This window comes from Brachyistius frenatus, unplaced genomic scaffold (assembly GCF_029030835.1).
Source record: "Brachyistius frenatus isolate BFR_SWC_R1_liver_20210118 unplaced genomic scaffold, ASM2903083v1 Contig_8, whole genome shotgun sequence".
Taxonomy (NCBI): domain Eukaryota; kingdom Metazoa; phylum Chordata; class Actinopteri; family Embiotocidae; genus Brachyistius; species Brachyistius frenatus.
Genome location: NW_027210607.1, coordinates 3,270,226 through 3,298,164, shown reverse-complemented (window position 1 = coordinate 3,298,164; position 27,939 = coordinate 3,270,226). Strand labels below are relative to the sequence as shown.

At 41.9% G+C, this 27,939-nt stretch overlaps 1 protein-coding gene across 1 annotated transcript in view; it reads left to right on the top strand.

The window, feature by feature from the left end:
- The window catches only part of dntt (deoxynucleotidyltransferase, terminal), an 88,378-nt gene that overhangs the window by 40,874 nt on the left and 19,565 nt on the right, over positions 1–27,939 (top strand). The window contains exons 9-10 of the mRNA XM_069689915.1: positions 7,932–8,180; positions 8,567–8,650. Of these exons, the coding sequence (XP_069546016.1) occupies positions 7,932–8,180; positions 8,567–8,650 (333 nt within the window). The remainder of the gene's footprint in view (positions 1–7,931; positions 8,181–8,566; positions 8,651–27,939) is intronic.

Below are 27,939 nucleotides of genomic sequence, written 5' to 3'. Positions count from 1 at the left end.
TCAAAATGTAGTTGCAGCAGTGAAAGAGTTTCAGATGGTTTTGGCGCATATCGATTCGTTAAAGCTGCTCCACTAATTTCAAAATGAACCTGAGGTCTGTGCCCGGTAAGAGGCAACGACTGCAAACGATTGGAGAGTAAACAGACTCATATATTCACACCGTGAATTTGGGTCTGGTGACACAAGACTAGCAGAGCGCTATCAGAGAAGTGAGAGTTTTGCACTATGTAAGACAAAAAAAAAAAAACAGTCCGCGAACAGACGCCGAAAATAAATTGTCTGCTGGCACTTTGCTTCCATGTTGAAAAGCCTCGTCACCAGCGTAGCTATGCCTATGTCGTTTCCACAGCAACCCATGTAGATAAGTTGGTGATGTTGGGACACACCAAATCTGATCTTGCAAATAACAGTCTGACCTAAAGATTTTTTTTTTAAAGAAAATGAAACAAAGCCTTAGTTCACTAAACTCATTAAAAAAGTAAAAAATGAAAGTTGAATTTTGCCTAAACTACCAGTGTTGGATTTGAATGCCGTGTTTGCTGTTTTCCTTTTCTTCTGTCAAAATAATAATGTTTATATTATACTTTAAATTAGCTGAAAATATTTCCATAGCAAACATTTTAAATTGCCGACAGAAAAAAATAACATCAACAATGATTCCATATCCAGTGAATTTTTAAAGGCAGTAAACAATGTTATCATCTGTGTTAGACAAGTTAAAATGAATAAATCCATTTAATTATAGGACCGTTTGAGGCTACGAGGGTTGAGCAGCCGGATTTAGCTGAATCCAAATTATTGCAGGTATTTTGCCTGCTCCCCCTCAGCGAGGAAACACTGTCCAGGAAAATACTAAGAGGAAACTGCACCAGTCATAATGTCTGCCTTCAGAGCTGCTTTAAAAAAGTCCCTATTAATATAATGCAGGTGGATACTTTTCCACTGAACATGATAACACATGCTTCAGATGAACTTGATCTCCAAAAGGCCAATGAAAACACATTATGGAGAGTATCACTTACATACAAATGTACAGTGTATGGCATATTGTGAAGAAAAAAAATTGAAGGACAGGATGTTGAAGGGCTTTTTTTGTGTGAACGCTGTCTTCCTCCCCAGATAAATACATAGTCGGAGAGGGTCATGGGAGGAGAAAAGTGCTTGATGAAGAGCAGGACCGCGCAGTCTCGTCGAGCTTTTTTCCTTTTGTCATCGCTGGGTTTAAAAATACATCCCTCCATCCCCTTCCCCCTCATCCATCCACACCTCCACACGGCCGCACTCCTTCAGAGGTCCATCCTGAGGATAATTACCTCCTACTTACTGCACCTTATCACGCCGAGCTCTCAACACTTGCAGCCACATCCGCTCTCGCTATAGGTAGAGGGAGCGAGGTGATGGTGTGAAAGTACAGTTACGTACGAATGTGCGGGGCAGGATGGATGTCACAGTTATTTAGATGAGTGTAAGGGCAGGTGTTAAAGAAGGCTTTAGGAGCCTAAGAAGGGACGGAGCGATACGACCGGAAGCTTTTCTTCTCGGGGACGGAGAAGTGTGGCATGGGGGGGGGGGGGATCTGCAGGGACGAGGACACAAGAGATGGTGATTAAGTGGAGGTAGCAGAGGTTGACTCTAAGTCATGTAACCTTGTCATCTGCAATCGAGCCCCTGGGGGCCCTGACGTGTCTTCACTCAGGCCTAATATCGTAGGCAGCCCCTGGACCCCCCCCCCCACCCCCTTCAACTACCACCACCATCCATCCAGCACCCCTCCTCAGCCTGCAGGGAGTTAAAAATACATCTATCTAGAAAACGTCCTTGTAAAAAGGGGTTCATCATTTTTTTTCCTCCTCCTCCCCCAACAGACAGACACACACACACACACACACACACACACGCACGCACACACACACACACACACACACACACACACACACACACACACACACACACACACACACACACACACACACACACACACACACACACACACACACACACACACACACACACTACTGCTGATATTCTGAGAGCATAACTTGGGGGCAGAGGCAAGGTCAGCCACCAGCTTTCATGGCAGACAGATGATCTTCAGCTTGGCCCTGGTAATAGCAACGGAGAGACAGAGAGGGCCGACGTTGCATCCTCCCTCCATCTATCATCTCTGTCTCTAAATACTGTACAAGCACTGCTTTTCTGAGGCTCCGTATGCTTTGCTGTCATTACAATGCCGTTCAGCTCGGGCTTTATTGCCTCGCACTCGCCCCAAGTCAACGTGTTTAGGGATCGCGGCGTTTCCCCCTCCGGTTCAATAAGTGATCCAGACGGAGATGCCCGTATACGGCGGAGGTTATTGCGCAGTCACATAGAGTTTAGTCACTTTGAAGCCTAAATACAAATCTGAGCGGCGATGGCCACTTTGACGGACACACGAGAGGACACACAAACAGACGCGCTTTAATTTCAGCAATCAGCTCCTTTCATCCGGGCGAAGCTGGTGAATCAAAGTCAAAGCGCCGTTTTCAAAGAGTCCCGGCTAACACGTGCTAATCTGCGACTTGAAGGCAGGTTCTGAAGTCTCTTTTTTGGTGAGCGAGAGAGAAAGCGAGATGAGATCAGAGAGTCTGTACAACCCAATGCTTTGTCCCCTGGACGTAGGTGGGTGCTGCGACCGTTCATCCCGCTCTCTCAAGAAAAGACCCCGAGTAAATAATCAAATAGAAAGAAAAAAAAAAACAGCCTTCAAATCACAATTTCAAAAATCATGTTCTCTTGACTTTTTTTTTTCTCCACTGTGCTCAGAGGCAAAGCTTTGGGGGAAAGATTATCTACCCGCTGTCCTCCTCTGTAATTCCCTCTGTAAACAGTTCTGGTGGAATAAGCTTACTCTCAGATGCTCGCTGACATTACCTACTGCGTAGGAGATGATTACAGAGCGCTATTGGGCTAAACAGCCCCTGGCGATGCTGAGACGGGGAACTTCATGACATCCTGTTTTTTTATGGCGGATTTGCGAGTTGTGTGTCAGAGAAAGAGAGAGGTGAGGAGAACGCGGCGCCGCTGTACTGTACTGCATCTGTGTAGGCAGGAGGGCTGCAAACCTCACCCAACGAAGGGCAGCCACATTCAGGTACTTGATGGTGTGAGCAAGTGTCACCATAATTCATTAATACTTTTCTCTGAACGCATCAAAATTATTCAAGGCTGAAAGAAAATCCACATCCAGGAGGGGCTGAAATATTTCGCCGGAATAAGAAGTGACCTACTTTTGAGGCGTCGTGTATCAGATGGGCTGCAGACCTTCTCCCACAACACATCTAAAGTGTGGCTCAGGGGGATTTTAATTTCAGATTAGTCAGTATTTAAGTGCTTTTATGCTGTCTTTCTGGCCTCATTATCTAAGTGGCAACTACCACTGCCTTCAGCTAAGCTATTACCGAACGCAAAAGGGAACTTTTAAGAATCCCTATCCCTGCCTATTATTGGAAGGTGAATGGTTATCTGTAATTGCAGAGAGCGGTCCAGGGGTGCAGCGGAGGGTGACATCAAGAATTTTTGCCTGCAGTTGCACAACACGCAGGTCAACTCCTGGAGATAATTAGAGGAGGAAAAGTGAGGAGGGAGCCTGACGATTTATTTTTTCTTGAGATCAGTCACCACCTCAGATTTTTTCAACGGTCCCTTTCTCAGTGGCCTCTGGGAAACGCTGTCCTCGTCTGATAACTTGCGCCGCTCTGTGATGGAGCAAGACTGTTTATTCGGGGCAATGCTGACGAGGTATTTAATGTTTCGTGATTAACCTCAGTCATCAGTTGGACAGGCAGAGCGGCCGCTCGCTCCCCCAATTATTGCTCTTTAAGGAGAGTGAAGCAGATTTATAGGCAGTGAGAGGAGAGTAGTATCCCAACAATTACGCCGGGTGCTGGAATTAAATTGACAATTTGTAATCTTAATCGCTTTAACACTCCTGCATCCAGAGAGGAGCATAATCAGCCAGGGCGAGGCTCCGAGGAAATCAATTCATGGGCTATCTGTCTTTTTCCTCCCTCTCTCTCCCTCTTTCTCGCTTTCCCACTATCAACTCAGCCACCTATTTCTCACTTTCTCTTTCAGGTTGAACGCTTTATTCTCTAACTCTCCTCCACTCACTCCATTTCACTCTTCTCTACTCTTATAGCTTTGTTTCTCATCAGTGACCCTTTCTCCTTCTCTCTCCTCAACACGCTGACATCTTACTTGGCAGAGATTTCCATTATCTAAGGAGTGGAACCATTTACCAGGGAATGGGCTTCAGCCATCTACTATGGCTGACTGAAGGCTCATTTCTCTATTGGATCTTACACTTAGCCGTGGCATTTTTTGTTTTCCACCACTCCAGGCTCAAATCAGACTGATGATAAGTCTGTACACATGTTCACACTGCAGTCTGTGTCCTTTCACTGGCATCCAAAGCCCTACAAAAGCTACCTCTGCTTTCAGTCAGGCAACACTTGCAATTGTTTTTAAAGCTTTAATTAACCAATCCAGATTTCGCTCAACAAATCACTGAACAGATTTAATTGAAGCATTCATTTTACAAATATCAACATGATTTACCTTAACAATTCAAAGCCAGTTTTTTTAAATTTCAAAATCACTTACTTTGTGATCGTGCAATAAGGAGTTTAAAAAAATACATTGTATGAAAATGCAAAAGACGTAAAGAGTGCTTAAACAGCTGTGAAGGCAATGACAATTCATTTATCAGCATCCCATTTTCCTGCCACCTTTGCATGTCTGAAATGCATGACGATTATTTGATGGCATGCTATTTGTGATTTACGTGAGCCTTGTGTTTAAATTGCTACCCACTGACGATGTATGGAAATGTAGACTAACCTTTTAATTTAAACTTTAAAAGGCTAACTGCAGGGCCAAGTACTGTTGTCAAAGGGCCACATTTGGCCATTTGCCTGCCAGTGATCTGTAGTCATGCTAGCAGCTGTCAGACTGTACTTGGCCCAGCGGCGTTTGAAGCAAGAGGTTAACATTAGTGTGCTAACATGCTCTAAATAACAATGTTAACATGGTGTTTTTTTTTTTTTTAGCAGGTGTCATGTTCACCATCTTAGTTCAGCATGTTAGGGAAAGTCAGGAGATCCCCAAAGTCACTAGGATTCATCCTCTGAAGAATCTTTGCACCAAATTTTATGGTAATCCATCCAATTGTTGATATTTCTGTGTGCACAGAAATCACCACTCAGATCACCACTAACAGCTAACCAATATAACCAATATAACCAATTGGGTGCAGAGTCTTCATCTCTATTCTTCACCATTCATACAAGAAAATCAATTAAAAAGATTTCCAGAGAGCCACCAGTGCACGAGACAATATCTCCAGAACTTTCCGCTCACTCCTCTGTTCGCTTTTTTTTAAGATGCCAAATATCCAGCCTCGTTTGAAGAAACATAACCTTGACTGAACCGCTTTCAATAGCTGCAGCCCTGTGTCTAAGCCGCCTTTTATCTCAGAGATTATGAAGAATTTCGTTCTAAAGCAAGTCGCAGTGCACATGGATAGCAATAGCATTTTGTAAGAATTGTAGTCAGGTTTGTGACAGAGCCACTTCAATGTAGAGATTGACTCACTGATTAACTTCTGACGATTCCAGAATTAAGGTGGCGTTCTGCAATGGGAATGTTGCATTGAAGTACAGCATTTGGTCTCGAATGATCCAAAAATGTGAAGTTAAATCAGTTTTTTTCTGTCTGCCTGATTGAAAATCGTTGCTATACTGACAATATTCAGCCAAATATTTCAGTTTATTGAAATATATTGATTAAAAATGAATCCACTTTTTGGCACAGATATGCAAGACTGAATGTCCTCAAATTCTCTACAGCTTATCTGCATGAACAACAAAGTTTTTAATTGGCTGGAAAAAGTAAATTCGCTGATCTATTAACAAATAACATCATGTCATAAATTGAAACATTTTACTGTTGTTCTGTTTTTTGATCCAAATTAAAACCTTGAGCAGTATTTACAGTAACTGAGTATTTTTAAGCTTTATGAGGATTAAGTCCATCCTGCCAGTCAGTGGAACAAGTTTATGGAGGCTTTTATATCAACGTGTTTTAATTACTGTAATGCTGACGAGGCATGACTCTGGTCAGGAACCATGTTACTCCAGATGTGGAATCCATCATTTCAGAATAAATCTGTGTTTTTAAGAGACAGTCTGCGGGCTCTGCTCTTCAGATGGCTCCTCTTTTTCAATGCTCTGAAGTCTGGGCCAAAGATGAAAGGTGACCGGGTTTCAGCTGTCAGGGCCCCTGGGTGCTTGCCTGAGAAAGATAGACTGGCTGTCTTCCTTCATGTCTCTTGCCAAGACTACGGAGGCACTGAGGTGCAAAACACAACAACAAAAATAAAATGCAACGAGTAGTGCAAAACACACATATACAAAAAATTTAAACCACAACAACAAAAACATACGGTCCTGAAGTGCAAATTCCGAATACAAAAAGAAAAAAAAAACTCCACAACAAAAACTTACAGTCCTGAAATGAAAAGCGCAAATACAAAAAGAAAAAAACACTCCAACAAAAGAAAAAAACTTACAGAAAATAGCATCATCAGCTGGTCTGTCAACGTTAGCTCCGTTTCCGGAAAATTTCAGGCACTGAGATTTGAAAACGTCTGTTGCATCAGTATAACAATCACTTCAGCGGTATATCACTGCTATGTCCCGATCCCGAGTGGTATGCCACTCCTTTACCACCGATAGATGTGCCGGAAGCAAATATTAAAGCTGGCCGTAGTTAATGGAGTTAACGTTAGCCGAACCACCATAGCCAGTCGGACCAATCAGTAACAGAAATTCAGTCACCGAAAAGGCTAAAACTTGTATTGATTTTGACACGTTGGATTTATTAGTGAGCACGATCACACATCACATCAGATAAAACTCCATGCTGCAGGACATTAACCAGGCATATGCATGGCATCACATTCATAGTCACGAGGGGGACGAATCATTTCCGACTGCTGCTCGTCGCTGCACGGCGCAGGAGAAAGGCGTCACCCTGATGAGTAACTGGTTCAGATTTGGTCGCGTGATCATCATCATCATCAGTTCTTGAGTTCCACACTTTTTGTGAGAAGTAATCCAAATGCGTCGGTGATGTTTTATGCACCGGAAACGTAAGCGCTGAGCGCACATCAAAGTTTGTGAAAAGATTTTGGGGAACAGAGAGAAGCAGCAGGGAGTCTTATCCAGTGGTGGGGGCGAGCTACGATTGTGGGAGAGAAACTTGTGCGTTATCATTGCGCTGTGAGCCGGCGCATAGGAGAACCCAAGTGCCATCGCACACACAACTTCCTCAGACGCCTCAGATCGTAGATCTAGAGCTTGGGGGTGACAGCCCGACCGTAGGTGAATTCACGGTTACACAGCACAGTGAATGAAAACCCACATGGTTGTGCGCCTGACCTGGTGCGCCTTTCTTCGGTCTCGGGCAGTGACGTTCTGCCCCTCGGAAACGCTATTGCCGTGATTTTTGGGCTGCAATTTGCATTTCAGGGCCGCTCCTTAATGTTGTTGTGTTTTTTTTTCTTTTTGTATTTGTGTTTTGCACTTCAGGGCTGCTCATGTTTGTGGTTGTTTTTTTCGTTTTGGTGTTGTGTTTTGCACCTCAGGGCCACTGTACAAAACCCATTCAAAAACAAATTCTCATCATTTCAACGGCATGACTTTTACCTAATCTTTCGATTTAACGCTGTAAGTGTTACAAACAGTAAAGGTCATCAATATTTTTGTGTCTTTAGTGTATGTTGGACAAGGATTTGCCAAAGACTAAGATCTGCATTTATAAAACCAAGTAAACACAACTTTAGAAGTTTTACAGATATCTGTGTTAAAACACTTCTTATTTCTCTTCACCAGGGCCTTCTCCTCTACTGTGAGTACCAGGCCTCCACCTTTGATATGTCCAAGCTGCCCACCCACAGGTTTGAGGCCATGGACCACTTTGCAAAGTGCTTCCTGATCCTGCGTCTGGAAGGCAGCCAAGTGGAGGGCGGTCTCCACAGTGCTGCAGGGGACAGCCGGGGCTGGAGGGCCGTGCGCGTGGACTTGGTGTCGCCGCCTATGGATCGTTACGCCTATGCTCTGCTCGGCTGGACCGGCTCCAGGGTACGAAAGATTATACAGAGTGGATGACAGGGAGGTAGCTGCAGGAAGAAGCTGTGGGTCGAAAAAAAGAAAAATATCCCAGTAGTTCCTGTATTTTATTTCTCATTTATGTGGTTAGGTGAAGGTCAAGGTACTCTTTGATTTGCCCAACAGGGATTTAATTTAGAAAAAGGTTTTGAGGAGACATGCTGTACTTTGACATGATGGAAATAAAATATCCTTAAAGTCAGAGATCCAAAGACAATCTTGCAAATGATATAAAAAGGATTAGGAGTCCTCCAGGAAGAGAAGATTGCATTCAGGCTTCAATATTTCCTTTCAGTCGCATAAATGAGACAAACAGAAGCAGATATTTGATTTCAGACCGTTGATTCTTTCTTTTACAGCAGTTTGAGAGAGACCTAAGGAGGTTTGCTCAAAAGGAGCGGCGGATGCTATTGGACAATCACGCCTTGTATGACAAAACCAAGGTAATGTGTTACTTTAGACACACAACATCATTAAATCATTTAATTCTCAGCATATTTATTTTAGTTGTATTGGTTCAAAGCATGGCGACATGAGCTCAGCTCTGTGGTCAAGAGTACCTCAACCCAAATCAAATGGCTTTTTATGAAAGTTTTGTATAGATGCGAAAAAAGGAATTTGTCATTCTGATTGTTTGAAGCTACAAAATGTATTTTTTAGTGTCAAGGACGAATCTGCTGGAGGCTTGAAAGATGGTAAAAATACTTTTTTCTTCTTTGCAGAGGTTAGTGATGGTGGTTGAGTTGAATTCATGCTTTTGTTGCAATGTGGTTTAATCTTTATGTTGCACTTTCACAAGGATTGTTGAATGAGAGAAGCACTGCTTTCTTTTATAACTCTTACAGATATAATTTAACAATTGAAGATGTGAGAAGTTTCCTGTCAGTGTGAATTAACATCATTTGGGGCAAACCATTGACCAGTTTGTGGGGACGGGGCCCACTTTTGGTTTCAATTGAACTGGCTGCATAATCCAGTGTATGTGGTGTTGTGCTGCCTTGGTTAAACTGTCACAGGCAACCGCGAGATGTCTGAGAGTACTCTGATGTAAACTGAAACTCTTACTATGTAGACAAGCTGGAGTCAGTTTATCATGATTTATACAGCGGATTGTAACCATTACTTTGTTGCTGGTTTGAATAAATATAGCCACATAGCTATACAGGAGGCTCTTAAGGGAGCACTGACATACAAGGCAGCTGCAGGTGTAAGTATGTAAGTTTTGGGTTGTAACACCTTATTGTCCTTGAAAATGCCTCTTGTTAATTCCATGGGTCATTACAAAGTCTTAAATCCATTCATGCAAAATCAAGGCCTTACTTGTCCTTAAAAATGACTAATAAGCCCTTAGTCCTGTCTTTCAAAGGTCAACTGAGATGTATGCTTAACTTTTAACATTTTATATTAAATTTATGGTTTAAGTTTTTAAAAATGTAATAGTTTTTTTTGGGAGACCTTAATGTGTCCATAATTCTGTGGCCGCAAAAGTCTTGAAGGTGTTTTATGAAGTGGCTTCCAGTTATGAGTGTTGTACATTTGGCAAAAAATGAAGTCTTTAACTTACAAAATAGTCTTAAAGTCATAGATTTTGCGTCCCTGAAGATATCTTGATGTAGTTGTCTTCCATACAAGATGCTCACCTGCCATGGGGAGCTGCTTGGTGTCAAGTGTCTTGCCCGACGACACTATGGCATGTGGACAGGAGGAACCGGGCATTGAACCTACACTTAGTGGGAAACCCTCTTTACCATCTGACCCACGGCCGCCCACTTCCCAGCATGCGCAGAGTTATGATTAATCTTTGTGATATGAAGTCACACAATAAGTAGGAGTCAGACGTCCTTCTCTCTGATAAAAACTGAAACATAATGAAAACAGTCTTCAGTTCGGCCACTCCACTCTGTGTCTTGAGGGTCGTAGCTGTTCGCCAATAACTAACCACTTAAATAAACACAAGTAAGGATTTCAGTTGCGACAATGTAAAGTAAGAAGTTGCTCAGTGGTGTAGTGGTGATGTCTCGGTACTGATGCTCAGCTAGCTACCTCGTCTGTCACTTAAATGGCATCTTGCAAGTCGTAACAGTCTGTGGAGTTTCCCTGCTCCCCCCATTTTTAATCCTGCTCGCAGACCTCTCCACCCCAGACCTATTTGAATCAACACAACAAATCACACTCACAGCCGGTGATTCAGAACTCCCGAATCTCACTGATGGCACAAGCAAAATGCTTTCTGCCGGAAGCTACTGCTGGTGGACACCCTAAAATATGCCATAAAAAAAAATACCATACATATATACATACATAAACATAGAAGGAGGATATGAGAAGAAGTGAGACAGAATCCAGCTGGAGTGTTTATCTGCTGGGGTTTGCTGCAGCGTTACCCCCTGAGAGTGTGTGCTGGAAAATGTGGATAGTAAATGAATTCTAACACTGCTCCTCAAAGGTAATTGGAAGGATTAGGACTAGCGCGTCGGAATGCCACAGGAAAGAAAACCGTCGCTCACATTATTCAGTGCGATATGTTTCGTCTCTGACTGAGCAGATAGTTGATACGAGGGCGAAAAGATCAGGACGGTGGGAGGTGGGCGGGGTTTGGCATGGCCCGGACACTGCTCCCTCTCTCTCTTACACACACACACAATTAGGAGTTAATCAAAGCAAGTTGAGCGAGCAAAACACATCTCGGCGTTTCGGCATACGAAAGCTTGTTAACGTAAGGGTAATTGCACGGGGGAGTTTTGGGTTCATTTACACATTTCCAAATTAAATAAACCACATGATACCTTTGCAGGAGTGGAAAGCTTCATAGGAAAGAGAAAACACATTTAATAAACAATTAACTCTTCGCTTGATGCTGGAGCTAATTAGGATTTGTTTAGGAACACTTTTCCTTTGTTGGGCTTAATTTGCCTCAGGAGGAGGAAGAAAGGCTCCTGCAGTGGCAGTAATAGTGTGATGTCAGGACGGGCTGTTATTCTTAACTTGGGACAAAGTCAGACCTTCCGTCTTGGCACGTGTTATGAGGTGCAGCAGGATAGAACCCAAATGCAGACACAGAATCGAGTTCAGGTACAGAACAGACTTTATTTTCACGAGGATGAACCAGAGACGGGACTCTGGGAGGGGCAGGGTAGTCCGAAAACACTGGTGGAGCAGCCATGAGACAGACGTGGAAGAACCAGAGGGAGCAGCAGGCTCGACGTCAGTGACAATCTCCGTAGATTGAAGCAGGACTTACAGGCCACAGCTGACTGGTGACCTCCGTGGGGTGACAGCAGGTGAGAGTCGACGGTGGGATCTCCGTGGATCTCCGCAGGGCATCAAGTAAGTCCAAGGCAAGACAAGGGGGCGGCACGAGACGGAACGGGACGGGACGGGACAAGACAAGGGGACAGGGGGACAGGTCAGGTAGACTACAGGTACGCTGACATGTTGCGGGCGAGTAGATGTAGCAGACAACCCAGGGCTGATATACTGACAGGTGGTGATCAGCTGGATTGTCCGCAGCTGTGCAGGTTGATCAGGTGGCCATGGGAGGTGTCTGGAGGCGGGCAGAGGAGGACAGACCAAAACACAACGCACATGGCAAACAACAACAAACGGGAATAACAGAACACATCATGAGAGGAGATGGGGGCACCAAAAGGTTAACACACACAGGGATCCTGACAACACAAGATATTTTTAAACAGAGAAATCATTTCCCCACACGTGAAAATCAGCTCTGACAACCGGTGTGACAAGCTGTGAGGAAGAGGTGGCAGACAGCACAGTCATGTTACGTTTTCTGTGCAGAAGGCAACACCCATGCATGATAATTAGGATTTGGTTAAGTGCTGTGCAAACAAACTGAGGTTTGTATGAAATGTGTTGATCAGTGAAGCCGAACTCGTTTGTGTGTTGTACATCGGCTTGAAATGCAGCTTTCTTTTAACTAAAAGTCTCTCTGATTTACAGCTATCAGACTTTGAGAGCCACTCCTGAAAGCACAAGAGCCTCAGTGCAAACTTTAAAAAAAAGGACTGACACGACTCTTCAGCCGAAGGACTCAATTATTCAGCAGGGAAAAGTTTATAATACTGACAGGACGACAACAACAAATCCAGGCAACCATCAATCTTCGTGACAGGGGTCTTTGGAGCTCCCGTTTACCCGATCCTTGTGCCTGTTCGCTGCATCCTGTAAGGCAGCCCTGGCTCATTTCCAATGCACAGGGCGGACAGCGGAGCCCCGTGAGTTGTGAGTGGAGCGGGACAAGGGTATGTGGCGTATCAGTGTGCGGATCGTCAGGGAAGACATACTGTCACCGCGATGTCCCGTCAGCGGCTCCCCCGGGGACAGAGGTCAGAGGCCCCGAGATCACTGGGTGGCAGCTTCCTGACAGATATTATACACAGGCAGCCAACTCAGATGGTGTTTATTCAAATGCAAGGGCAGAGCCAGGCCTGCTGACAGTGCAGCCATCCGTGCCCTACAGCGGACGGGGGGGGGGGGGTCACGCACAAGCACACAGTCATTCTTGCAGAAACTTTGCACGCATTTGCAGGAGTTTGATCAGAAGGTATGAATGAATGAAAACGTCAATCTAGGAAGTGAGAGGGGCGAAGAAATGCAACGCAAGAGATTTACAGCAGGAAGCCATCAGCCTGTTGAGGATTTAAAAGTGCACCGAAACAGTCTGAACTATTTATGCACACACACACACACACACGCGCGCGCGCGCTCTGGAAAGCAGCGGCATCACTTTTCAGGCTTCAGTTTGAAGGTCAGCAGAAAGCTTAACGGGGCACATACAGACAGAACTGCGCAGCAGAGTGACCCCTTTTTCATTCCGCGCTCCACATCACAGCCGTAATTAACGTAATGAAGATCAATTAACTGTTCCTGGTGTCTGTCCTGTCGCCACCCTCACACAGAGCTGACTTTTCCCTTTGTTCGCCTTTGCAGGAAAGGTAGAGTGCCCCCCCCCCCCCACACACACACACACACACTTTCCTATGCTCGCCATCCTTAATTGGTTCCGCCGTATGGCCGAGGACAGCACGATAATGGCGCTTTCATCTTCTTCGTGTTCTTTCTAATTGGCCAGTAGTTTTTGAGAGCGCTGCTGGTGTGACCGGTGTCAGAGAAACAGGGGAGCGACGGGGACTGATGTCTGATTAAAGGGGAGACATCTCAGCTAAGGACCAAAGGCGGTCATTTAGAGGACTTTAATCTTGCGGGCTTCAGTGGGACTCAACGGACACAAACCGGTCTCCGTCTTATTATAAAATGCTTAAAAAAAGATTAGAGGGCTATACTCAAGCTAATGATCTACCAATTAAGAACAGGCTCAGGGGTAATCCTCAAAGCTCTGTGGGACGGGGCTTCACAACTGTCACACAGAAACACTGATTTATACACCAAACAAGTTTCCAGTTTGAAGCATTTACTGTGATTCAGTTTAATTTGCACTGGTGCACATCATGTCATTTGAGCACAGGTCAAGAAAAAGCAATGAGTGTCTATAGTGGAAACATAATCCTAAGAAATTACAGAAAGTAGCCCCTCTATAGCTTTATGGGTATAAGGTGATGGACAGCTGGAGCGCCTCACATGAAACAACAAACAAAGCTATGACCTGTGATGAGAATACAGACCGAGGAGCATGTCCCTTGCTTCTTCAAAGAAAACACAGAGACATCAGGATGTTAAACCACAGTATATTTTTTCACCCCCACTATTTCCCTCCATCCGTGTTTTTTAAAAAAAATTATCTGGCTACCAAATCCTCTGAACTGGAAAGATGCCAGATTTCCAAACCTTTGTGCCGTCTCTACCAATCCGAGGAAATAAAAGAGTCCCAAGACGAAGCTAAATTGGTGTTTCCTTCTTCCAGGTTCTCAAGAACTGTTAAGGTGTGTGTTTAAGAGACAGTTTTCACACACAATGATAGAGTTGTTATGTTGTTATTTGTGGTTTAGTATAACTCATTGTGACATCCAGTGCTGAGGTGGAGAAAGACTGAACATAAAAAGAAAATATGTCAAATACTCTTCGGTTCCACCTTCAGAGAAGTGATGGCCTGAAGTGTTGGATTATTGGTCAGACAAAGAAAGCAATTTAATGATGTTTCCTTGGGCTCAGGAAAATCATGTTGATCATTTTTCTTTTAGCAATTAAACTAAACAAATAAACGAGAAGCAAATTTACAATGTGAATATCACCTCTTAAGGTAATATGGAGCACTTGTAAGTAAATGTTCACACCCAGCAGACACGAAGCAACATTATAATTTATTAAAGTATAGAGTTAATTTCCATATGACAGACATATGTTTTACAAATGTAACAATGTGGTTTGCAAATACAAAACATTATTAATAAACTAATGTATTGTGTTTTGTAAATACAAACATTCCTGTCAAACAAATACACAACATATTTCTAATAAATCATGCATCAGAAACAAAAATAGCAACTTACAAGTACAAAAATATCCTACGCAGACAAAATAGCATGTGGCTTTCAGTACAATCTTTCCATTGTTTTTCTCACAAATATTCTGATATTTTGCCCTCCACAACAGCAGGTGGCGCTATCGGTTTAAAGGTGTTTTGCTTTCCTGCCGGACAATGGACACTATCAGAGACATTGCAATGATTTTTCAGGCAAAGTGGGGATCGAAAACAATAAAATATCCTTTGGCGGGTTGATAAATTATGATGAATAATCCAAAATCTTTAATTCTTGAACATTTAGAGTTATTAGACTGAGAAGTAGCATCCTCGATTCACTTTGTTTGAACATTTCCGAGGGCAAACTCTTTCCTGGTCCTGAGTAATGAGTTTTTAGGCACAGCATTTCTGAACGTTATAGAAAAGTGATCTAAGAAGTTTCAAATACAGACCGGTGAATGAGTGTCACTCAGCCAAGTTAAAATTGATCAAATAAAGTATGCTTTATTGCCCCCTCAGTTTTATTCAAGTGTGTATGAGTGTAATGGCTGGATGGAAATTATTTTTAAGCTTAAGTCATAATAATAATTATGTCTTAAATTCAAACTGTCGACACAAAGTGGCCTAAATATGCGCAAAACTATTTGATTCATGCATCTCCAGAAATAAAGCTCCAACATGGATGCAGGTGTTTTTCATTGCTCTCCATTTAGACCAAGTGAGTGTTAGATGTTTGAAATTCACACCGACAAGCCTAACTGGCCAAAAATGTGTACTTACTACGACATGTCATAGTCAGGAGAGAAACTTAAAAGTTGGGATGCTGCCCAGTGTTGATTTAGCAGCCAGGATTTGTTATGAGTCTGGGCAGGTAGAACACCACAAAGTTTAAATCATAAGAGTACCACCTGCTGTTGTGGAGGGCAAATTACTCTGGATGTCAATGAGAAAACAGAAAGACTGTTCCAAAAGCGCTGATGTTTTTTGTATTTGTGTGATATATTTTGTTGTACTTAACGTAATAAGACATGCTGTATTTCTTTGTTGAAGCATTATTCTTTCTAAAAACAGGTCTATTTGTTTGACAGGTGTATTTTGTATTTGACATACAGAATGCTTTAGTTTGTTCATGGTGTTTATTATTTGCAAACCACACTATGTTTGTTAGATTTGGGCAGGCATTTTGACTTGTTGCAGTAGGAAATATGAAGGTGTTAGTAGTAATGCTAATAGTGACTGTTCCATTCAAGTGTCTGAGTAAGGCATCACAGTGTAGCAGTGAACCCGCAAGAGTAACACCAGGACACTTCAGTGAAACTGAGGCACCTGAATGGAATTCAGCCACTATTAATGTTAATGTTCACACCTGTGCTTTTACTACGGCAACATTTCAAATATATTTCCACATTCTGGGTCCCGTGGTTTCCTCAGAGGTGCACCCACTGTGGAAAAGGGCTATTTTTCCGAAAAGAAGCTGCCATCTCAGTTGGGTTTTCTCGTTATTGGTTGACGTGAACTGAAATGGACAAAACACCAAAATTCAACATGGGAAATCTTGTGCACCCCGGTGTGATCGATATGACTGCACCGCCACTGCCAAGTTTGGCTTGGGACACCCTGGTAGCAACAACTGACATCTAGTTGTCCTCTGAAAATACTCTGCTGACTTGTACTGCCACAGGCACTTACAACCAGCATCAGTGCCTGACCACCACTGTTGACTTTTAACTGAAGTGTAAGTCCGAGGTACTGGTCGGCCTGTGTGTGTGCGTGTGTGTGTGTGTGTGTGTGTCCTCTGCTGTAAGTCTGAAGGTTTGTGATAATTAATATGTGTAGTGGGCTTGATGAATGAGGACAGGTGGAGGATTTCATCATGCCTAGACAGACTGACTCCCTCCCTGGGCAGGAGGGATCCATGACCCTGCCCAACACCTCGGAAAAAACACCCATCTATGTGTGGCAGGTTCTACCCTTGAAACTCACTGTGTGTGTGTGTGTGTGTGTGTGTGTGTGTGTGTGTGTGTGTGTGTGTGTGTGTGTGTGTGTGTGTGTGTGTGTGTGTGCGCGCGCACACGCGTGTGACTGCGCAGTGGTGCAGCTCAGGTGTTCCCAGGCTCCAAAACAAAGTACACCTGTTAAAAATATGTTCATGTAAATCTAATTCATTGTCGTTTGTTCTGCTTATTTATGCATACTTTCACATACTGTGTGCATGGAGCGTGCCTTATACTGTGAGTGTGAGCGAGTGTGTATCTGTATGTGTCGTTCTCAGAGGGTAATTACTCTATGTCATGTGTTGGAGTGTGATTAATGAGGATCCGATCAAAAGGCTGCGAGCATAGATGTCCTGGCTTTGGTCCTGAAGCACAGATACTGATATGAAAGGACCATTCATTTTCTCTTTCTACCCAACACCCAGCGGCTCCACACCACACTCCAGTGGAGGTCTCACCTAACCCAGAGTGGACCAAAACGAAAACGTTGTGCACGTGGAAAATCATACTGTACTTATCTATATCCATCTATCTATACCTGCTTCATCAGAACAGCATCATGGGGGGGAGCTGACTATCGGCAAATGCGGGGTGCAACCTGGACAGGTCAGCAGTCAATCACAGGGCCAAATTGTAATCATTTTAACATGAGGAACTATACACATATATATAAGACAGACACCAACAACTTACAGTTAAGTGTAAATAAAGGAACAGACAGAGACAATCAGAGATCAAGTTTACTCTGTTATATACACACACACACCTATGGATGAAACCATGGCTGAAATGAAAATAAAAAGAACATGATAATCTTCTTTTGGACATACTTTTTCATAATTAAATGCAGACAATAATAAAACACAAATCAATCTCTGTTATTCCTGTTGCCTGCAGTCCTGATGACCATCTTTACATTTATCTCTCACTTTAGTCCAAAATACCACTTATAGCAAATTGTTAAATACAAGCCTGGACCAAAGAAAAACATATTTATTTTAATTTAACAACCTCAAATGTTATTAAATACAAACATGAAAATTAATCTCTGCTCTTGGTTTTTCCATTACAAGTTTAAAACCTGTTTTTTTTTTCTCTTTTGTTGTTTTGTGGGCAGAAAGCTGCACATACTCATTAATATTAATTCTCACCAGCTTTGCCTAATTTACTTACAACAAAAACTAATTCTATTAGAATATGAAAATGTTACAATCACAAAAAACAATCCACATGCTTTAAGAAAGTCCACAAATACTTTTTGTGCAGCAGTGATGTTCTTATAATTGCAAATACAATGTTCACTGTTGACCCTCAGTAAATCATTCATTCTTAAAGACCTGAAGGAAGCATAAAAAATTAAAAAGGATGTTTTAGTTGTACCAATATTAGATTCATGCAGGGCTGTTTAAAAAAAAAAAAAAAAAAAAAAAAAAAATTAAAAGTGCAGCTTTTGTTCAACACAAACAGCAGCAGAATCCTTAAAAAAAAATACTTAACCAAATGAAAATCATTCTGCAGATTGCTCTCCCAATTTTCTTCGACAGGCATAAAATGTTCAATTTAAAAGTGATGACAAATTAAAGCTAGGCCTGTTATCCACAGCGTGCTCCTTTTTCTGTCTGTCCAGCAGGGGTGATAGATGAATTTAATACGAAGCTCACTGTCAAATTACAATATCTTGGATGTAGAGTGCTCATAGCTCTTTCGACCCCCCGCAGCCTCCTCCCCCCTCTGAGCAGTGGATGAGTGGACAATAACAGGGCAATTGCATTGGGCTTTGGGGAGTGGTGGTTTTGAACGCTCCCCCGGCCGGCTGGATGGCAGGCGCTCACAGGCGGTATTTGCACTGAGGACGGGGAGACGCCTGGAAGGAAAGGGAGGCCCCTGCTCTGCGAGTAGAGAAAGGAGGCGAAGCGGTTTAATTTAGCGGATGGTGGCACGGGGACCCTCAGGGCGTCACACAGTGTAATACACACACATATCTGAGTACGCCGTGAGACAGACAAGTGTGGTGGTGGTGGTGGTGGTGGTGGTGGTGGGGGGAGCTGGGAAATTTGCCGTTTATAAAGGGAGCCATGTGTGGAGTATGTATGGGGAGGTGGGTTGTTCCCTTATCGTTCGCATTTGAAAATGTTTCTTCTCGACCTTGGTGGCATGTCTGTTCTTATGAATTTTAATTACCAGGGGTAGATGAATAGACCTGGTGGAGCTGGATGAATACATTGATGTTTTTTTTTTTTTTTCCAAGGTCAGAAGTTGATACACTTCATTCAGTACTTGGTATGCAGCTATTAGCTTCCAACCCTAGTTTATTGTATTTGGTGCTGCTGGTGCTTGAGGTGCTACTGCTTAACTACACATTCATTTGTACACCTAGGGACACCTTTCTCAGAGTATAGGAGAACATACTGTTGTGGTACCATTCTCCAAAATACATTACAAGTAGCCTGCAGTTTCACACTGACTGAACCACCAACCCCTCTGCCTGTGATTATAAGAGGACGACTATGAACCAGTACCAAATCAAAAGCATTCAGCAATTTAATGCCTCTTTGCAATTGGTTTCTATTTCTATCAGCAAACAATGTAATACACCTCATAATAACCAATAAAAATCCTGCGATTATTCATTTGCATTGCCTCCATTTAACGCTCCCAACTGCAAAGAGAGCAGCCATCAAGTTGCTAAAATAAGTCATGCAGTTCTGCTGTGTCCATAATATTCATATAGAATAAAGCTAAGGAGGGCTGAGTGTTGGGAAGTTAAAACCAGAAGGAAAGTTTATCTTTTCCTTTTGTCTTACATGGGCACAAACACTATGTAGCATTTCATTAAGCACACTAAGTGGATTACAGGTTGAATTATTGTCACTGTTTGTTATTGCCGCGGAAGTGGAGTATTCCAGGAACATTACTCTGGTAATTGCTATACTAGGTGTTCTACATTCAGGAACACAAATTGATTTAAAGTTGTATTTTTCTTTCTTTTCCTCCTTCCTTTACCCTGTGGACGGTCTGAGTATGGTTTGTTAGTGGGTGATTCGGCACTCAGTATTGGATTGTGCTCTGTTTTGCTTTTAACTCTTATTCAGCCACATACATTTTCCAAGAACTGAGAGCAGTATGGATTATAAAGATGAGACATAAAGATCAAATACATGTGAGATGCAGCTTTAGTTGCAATGTCATTTACAGCTTGTAACAAAATCTGTACCAACAAGGAAAATGTATGACTGAGTATAAAGTATGTGATGGGAATTTGTTGAGGCTTGTATGTTACCTTTAGTGGTGATGGGGCTGGGAGGTATGAAGCCACACTGAATCACTTTAACCTTACCTGCATTTATAGACAGGATGTAAACATGTGATAAATGTTCATAACAATCAATGGAGGCTGAAATATAAACATCTGCATATAATTGTAATAATTCTGTTCATTGTAAAAAAAACACAAAATTACAAACCATAGAAATGATTCTAAAAACTTTCAAAAATATTGTGTTGAGATGCATGCTGTTTGTTCTGATAATCCTTGAGATGTGTCTTGAACTCGATCAGAGTCCACCTGTGGTACCTTGAATTGCTTGGACATATTTTAGAAAGGCACACACCTGTGTATACAAGGACCCAAAATTCAGATAGCATTTCTGGACAAAAACTGAGCCATGAAATTCTTAGATAGTGGAAATCAGCCCTGTCACCTTATTTTAAGAGATGGCTAAAAGACATGGTTTCTTGTTTGTACCTTGAAGAAATTCATTGTACTTTGTTTAATGTCAACCCTGAGTTTTTTTTAGGATCTGGGGACCTTTCATCGAACATATTAAGAAGGACCGGGTAATTGAGCATTGTGGACGATGTCAGAGCACGGCTGTGTACTGTACTGGGATGTCTCTTAACTTTGACTCTTTGGCCTTCATCGACCTCACGATGAAGGCCAAAGGATGTACGAACTTTATTTCTGACCTTGGAATTAGCTATAGACAGTTTGGGTATTATTCAGGCTGACGTGTATATGATTCAATTGATTCCTCAATGTGTCAGTTGTTTTGTGTTGGTTTGTTTTTTGGTGTTTCATTGGAATGGTTGTAGTGTGGTTTTTGTAATTGGAAAAATTAAACGGGCCACAAAGTCCGAGGATCTCTGTACACACTCACGATAAAACTGGTTTTATCGTGCATTTCATCCATCTGGTTTTTATGGCAGAGCAGCAAGACTCAAGCAACTCTGAGTAAAAGGCATGGCAGCCTGCTTGAAGTTTTTCCAAACAGATTTAAAGGACTCTGAGAACATGCGGGAAAAGATTCTCTGGTCTGATGAGATAAAAGCTGAACTATCTCAGCAGTATTCCAAGCACCATGTCCATTAAACATAAGAAACTGCTTGTCACCTGGCTAATGTCTTCTCAATGGAAAAGAATGGTGCTGTCGGGTTGCTTCTCGTTGGCAGGGACGGGGAAACTGTTGAGAACTGAGAGAATAATAAATGCAGCCAAATACAAAGAGAGGTCCTTGAAGAGAAAAAAAAATGCTCCAGAGTGCAGCAACCTGAGACTGGAGCAACGGATCAACTTTCAGCACAACAGTAAACAGCAAACGGCCAAGAAAATAGAGTGGCCCTGGAGAAGCCTCTGGCTGTCTTTGAGTGGCATAGCCAAAGCCTAGACTTAAACCCCACAGAACATGTGTGGAGTGACCTGAAAATGTTCACACATATCCTGTCCAATCTGACGCAATTTGATAGGGTTTGCCAGCAAGAATGGGATAAACTGCCCTAATCCAGGTGTGTAGAGTTTACGGAGACTTAGCCAAGCTGTGACTGATGCCAAAGGTACTACTATCTACAAAATATTGAATCAGGGGTCTGAATTTTAGATTGTTCATATTTTATATATTTGCTAAAACGTCTAAACTCATTCTCACTGTCAGAACAGGTTATCACATTTTCACTGATGTAAATAAATGCCAATTTTATCAATTTAATATTAAATCTGTAACAAAATGAAACGTGAAGAATGCAATAGGGTCTGAACACTTCATAAATCAATTGTATCTTACTATATGCAGTTATTTGTATTGAGATGTTTTTAACTCAGAAAAATTAATGATCATGGCCACGACCAATTCTTAGAAGTTTTTTGCATTCAGCCTGGATTTGGGTTTGAAACAGCCATACCAAGTAGTTTTTCGTAGCATGGTTCAATAAATGAGTTTCAATCACCATGGCAGAATAAACATATCTACTGCAAAATAAACTTTAAATAAAGTTTGTAAAACAAATTAAACAAAAAAGGGATAGGCTGGAGGAAGAGAAGGGAGCAGGAACCAGCACACATCCAATTAGAGGCTCATTATTTTTTTTTATAGTAAATGTAAATTATGTCTAGGTTGAACCATTCATAATGAATTCATTGAATGCAACAATATTTGATACTCATGTCAGACAAATGGTGTCTGCTTTTTGCATTTTTAACAAACAGGTGAACATTTGTCAGACACAGAACGTTATTGTGATCATGAGAATGGGACAGACATGAGGTCACAGTGACCTTGACCAGTGGCCACCAGAATCTTAACACTTCATCTACAAATCCAAGTCAATGTTTGTACCAAATTTGAAGGAATTCTGAGATACTGTTTTCATAAGAATGGGAACGACGTGACATCACATTGACCTTTGACCACCAAAATTGAACAGTTCATTCTGGAGTCCAATTAAACATTTGTGCCAAATTTGATAACAAAACAAACACATAAACAACCCTTAAACATGATGGCTCCAACTACAGCTGTCGCCAGCACGAAGCCAGAAGAATCTTCGTTGGAAATCTTGGGAATGTAATCATTATTGCTGGAAACATCCTCACTGTGGGTAGAGTAGTTATCACTGTAGGTGCAAACATTATCACTGCAGATAGAAATGTCATCACCGTGGGTATCAATGTCATCACTGCAGGTACAAACGTCATCTTATTATCATTGGTAATAACATACCCTCAACTACTGGTCACATAAAATGGCCGATTATCATCCCTGGAGCCAACGAGAAACGTACAAAAACATTGCTCTTTGATGTGACGACACTGTCCAGGAAAAATTGGGCAGTTATAAAAATAGAGCAATATACTGCATGAAGACATCTTGGAGCAGAGCTGGATGAGGAATTGCTTCTTAAGCTGGGATCAGACTGCAGGATTTAAAGAATCTCAACATATCTCATATTTACAGGCCCTCCGCTCCAGATTTCTCACATAAAACCTTGTCTCACAGGGTCCAAGAGAAGCTCCCACCTACTGGTGAGATAAGGACAGGAAATGACAGATTACAAGATTCATTCGGATTTGGAAATAGGATTTGGAAAATTGGACCATCTTGAATGTTGCAAACACATGCATTCTTGCAATGTGTGGTGACAAACTCAAGACAAGTATGGAGCTAGGCCAGCAGTAAAATTCCTGCTGTCATAATTTTTCACAAGGAAAGTGAAGACAGAAATGCACATAATTGACAGAAAGGCTATACAGGTGTGGAGAGCTGAAGCTTTCAGTATTTCAACAGAAACTGGAAGCATGGTCATAAGGTTTTTACTGTTTGGAAAATGTTATTGTTTTTCAAATCTGGTCATTGTCTTTGTACTGTCACATTTCTTTTGAACTGCTTCAACAACTTTGCCATTTCATGAGACATTTACTGTTCTTGATATTGGGGTTAGATGGTGTTTGACGACATCTAAAGGAAAAACTATTTAGCCCCACTCCAATTGGTCACAAATAGTCTAATGTCATTGTTGAGATGCTATAAAAAAGTATAAGAAGACTCATCAAGTGTGGCACTTGTGTGAAATTACAACAAATACCAACTTGTGACCTATGTGTGACAAATATATTCAATCTCAAATTTGCAAGCGTTTGTGAAATTCTTTGCAATTTCTGAAATGACGCTGATACTATTTGTGCTTGAAAATTAATTTAGTAAAAACGGGCCACAGAACTGATAATTGGTAAACCCTACTGGATGGAGTTTGGAAAATCACAAAAATTATCATCTGTAACTTCCTCTATTCTGACAGCGGAAGTACAGAAACAAGGTTCAACTGGATACGTTTTCATGTGTGCTGATGATGCCCTGATTTTTCCTCTAGTGCAACCATGTGGTGGACATTTGTTGTTCAGTCATGTCCCCCTCATGATAACTGCTACTAACACTGATGCTCTGATTTTTCATGTAGCTCTATCTTCACATCAATATCTTATCTTATCCTGTGGTTGGATTTATGACCAAATACGTAAAAAAACAAACATTCCCATCATCATCTGCCGCAATGTAGTCAAGTCTTATTGAGTAAATGTTACACTGTTGACATGTTGACATGCTAAGCTGAGATGGTTGACACGGTAAACATGGAGCATGCTAAACAGCTGCAGAATATTATCGTCATTGTGAGCATGTTGGCATTTAGCTCCAAGCACTGCTATCTCTGAATACAGCATCGTACAGCATGGCTGCAGATTCTTTATCGTGTATTAGATGCATAACTAAATTTTGATTTCCAATCATTATCTTGCAGATAAAGACCGGATTGTGTGTGTTAGATAGGTATTTCTGAGTTGCATTGGTTTTCCAAAGTGGCAATCTCAAAATGCTGCTTCTGTGGGTTTTTTGTTTTTGTTTTGTGTGCCTGTGGAAGATAAACACGATAGATGGATGTGGGGAGTCAGGTCATTGGAAGTGAGATAACATCACGGTACATTTGTGGGATATAACAACCAGTTTGTCCTGGCCACCACAGTCCGCTGATGTCAGCGCAATTGCACAACTCGGGATGAACTTGAAAGAAGCATCTGTAGGAAGTAGCAGACCAGCCTTTAAGTCTCATGTCTGTAAAATACATTTAGACAATGGGGCAGGTCCCTTGAGCCACTGCCATGATACATAGCAATATATAGTATGTCAGGGCCAGATGTGGTCAAAAGTGGTTCTGAACAGGGGTTTCTTTTTTTCTGGTCACTGAGTCCACACATCAAAAAATGACCAGGTGAATAGACTGGCTTCTTTACTTTACTCATCATGTTGATTGCGCAGGCGCCAACCGTGACGTCCGTTTGCTGCCGTTGCTCTCGCTCACTGGAACCTTTTGAACAGATTTTCTCCTTTCTTGCTCTGCAGTCTTGACAATCAATGGGAGAGGTTTTCTAAGTTTGTGTCCCTCTATAACCATGCAGTATAGAGGAGTTGTAATCATTTTTCTGGTGGTTGGATCACTCTTCCTTGAGTATCCTGCAGGTCGGGTACTACTATGAAAGCCTGTAGTCATCGTTTACAGTCGCGATCAGCTGATAGCACTCCGACCGGCTACTGTGGAGTCAACCCACCAGATCCCAGAAGAGCTCTGGAGGAAGGTGAGGGGAAAATGAGGGAAAGGAAAGGAGACAAAACAGCCGAAGGCAGCGGCACGGACGGAAATAAGGAGAAGGAGATACAAGCCATATCTACCCTCCTGTATCATGGGAAACATGAGGTCGCTAGCTCACAAAACTGACAAGCTGACAGCGCTGGAAAGGAGACGACCGGCGTTTCGTGAGATCAGCATCATGTGCTTTACTGAGACATGGTTGCACCTGGACATCCCAGGCCAAAATGTTTCCATCAGCGGCTTTCTGACAATTCGGGCCGACAGAGATTGCACCGAGAGCGGTGTACGGAAAGGAGGAGGGCTTGCCGTTCCAGTCAACAGCGGGTGGTGTAATCCCAGGTCGTGTTATAATTAAAGAACGAGTCTCCCTGAATATTGAACTGCCGAGGGTTTCCATACTACTTACACAGGGAAATACCGCATGTTATTGTTGTGGCTGTTTACATTCCCCCCTTTGCTAACCCAACGTCGGCACGTGACATCACACAGCGTAACAGCCAGACTACCGACCAAACACCCGAACGCTCTCATCATAATCTCTGGAGACTTCAACCACGTCACCATGACAAAAACACTTACCATACCATATGGTATTATATACACTATTGACTGTATATTTAGTATGTTTATTATCTTGTTTCTTCTTAAATTCTTCTGTTTTTTCTGTCCTGGAGCAGACGAGACATGAGTGAGTGTAGCCTTACAATTTCCCTGTGGGGATTAATAAAGTATTTCTGATTTCTGATTATGGTACAATCAAACGTGAAAGTTACAACTAAGAGAATATTTCCTTTTTATTATGGGTTAGTCAGTGTTAAACAAACTTCTCATTTCCTTGGTAAATAAAACATGTTTATAGTTCAGATTGTATCTTAAATGCAATTTGAACATTTGAGTGTCTTACTTTTGCTGTATTGTACAAAGCACTTTGTATGGCCTTGTGTCTGAATGGTGCTATGTAAATAAACCTGCCTTGCCTTAATGGTACCATGTTTCTCAACTCTTCATCTGCCTTAAACAGTAAACATCCAAAACAGAACCTAATCAATTCAGACATACTACAATTAACAGCAAATACCATCAAATCATTAATTATCAGGATAATATAATCTGATCCAAGATCCACGGCATTTGTGTACTTGCTAAATGAGTGCTTTGTTCAGAGGCACTTTAGCAGTAGTTGGTAAAAGAGAGACTCTCATTTGTTGCCATAGAATCCTTTAACACATCAGAAACTTCTTACTGTGATCATTTATTGCAGCACTTTGGACTTCTTATCTTTGATTGATACTCGTTGGGCTCCATGATGTATTCCGACACTGTAATTAGGATCACCTCTTTGAGGCCAGAATGTTTCTGTCGATCCTCTGTCCATATGAATGCCATGGCCACGCAACAGGTCCGACTGTCTACCTGCATTTATTCTGACTAAAAACCCCTTTCTCCTCTAACAGAACTGCCACTCAGCATTACAAAGACTGGAGTTGCTGGTTTGCCATAAAAGCTCGGCAAGCGTTACTATTTTTTCCTCTCTGCCAGTCAAAGAAGGGTTCAAGGAATTTTTCATTTCAGGGATTTGCTTTTATCATGCCAGTTTGAATGTTTTCTCTGGTATGTCCCCGAGTTGGTCTTGAAAGGCTCTGACAGTAAGACAGAAGCTGAGGGGAATGATTGCAGACAGGTAAATCAGCATGGATCCAGGTTGGATTATACGGCGGCAGCATACACTTAGTGTAATAAGAAGGTGTTTTCTGCAGGGACGTCTATTTCAAAATATTTTCTGACCAATCCTTTGTCATGCTTTGGGGACTTTTTGGGTGAAAATGTTACACTAAGCTCAATGCAGGATGAGATTCTGGCAATTTATTTGACTTTTGCTTGTTTTTTTTTTTTTTTTAGAAGGCCATATGTAGAATGTATAAATGCTGAGTTTCTTGAATTGTTGGGATTTAGCTGTGCTTGGAGGAGCTGGAAAACTAAAATCAGTTGTCTGTGGTGCTATAGTCATTGTGAGAAACCTTCTTTTGTACCCCTTTCCCTTGAACAAGACACCTGTTCATTCCAGCCACCCAAGTAATGACACCCCAATGACAGGTGAACAATGCAAATATGGCCATTCATTTCAGGAAACAGTTGCCATTTGATTGGATCTTTCGTTCCACATAGAGGTCAGAGAAACAATTAAGGGACTTTAATGGGAATGATTGGGGAGTGTGAAGTGGGAGGGCTGCTGTAATAATGGTGCGCAGTGACAGATTCAGCCTGGTGTTGCAGAGCCAGGTGAAATAGTCCACCAGGTTGTGATTTCATCTTTACTGCCTTCATACCGATTTACGACTGATGATATTGTTGCACAGTGTTTCATATGTATTTTGTTATCATTTTAGGAGTAAAATTGGACATTTGATTGAAACTGTGATTAAGAATCATGCTGTTCACACACATAGCCGTAACACATAACATACAGAGAGCAGATAGCAAAGCAACAAGACTCAATTGAAAAGCTAGTGGCTCATTGGTCTGATGCTTAGACACAGCAAAGCTTTAAGCTAAATGCTAATGTTAGCATTCTAACATGTTCACCCTCACAATGCTAATATGCTGACATTTAGCAGGTAAAGTAATTACCTATTTCTTCAGCTTAGTATAGCAAGCTCACATTAGCTTTTTTGTACTAGACACAAAACATAACTGAAGCTGATGGAAATATCATTAGATTTCTACATGAATGAAATCATGGGACAAATAAGTATTAGGAATATTAGAAATGAAGGCACTAGATATCAGGATTCCCATTTAAAAGAATATATATTTTAAAGAGGCAAATAGCTATTGTGATATTTCTGTCCAAATGAATAAATATCCACCTCATACATCCCCGTCTTTG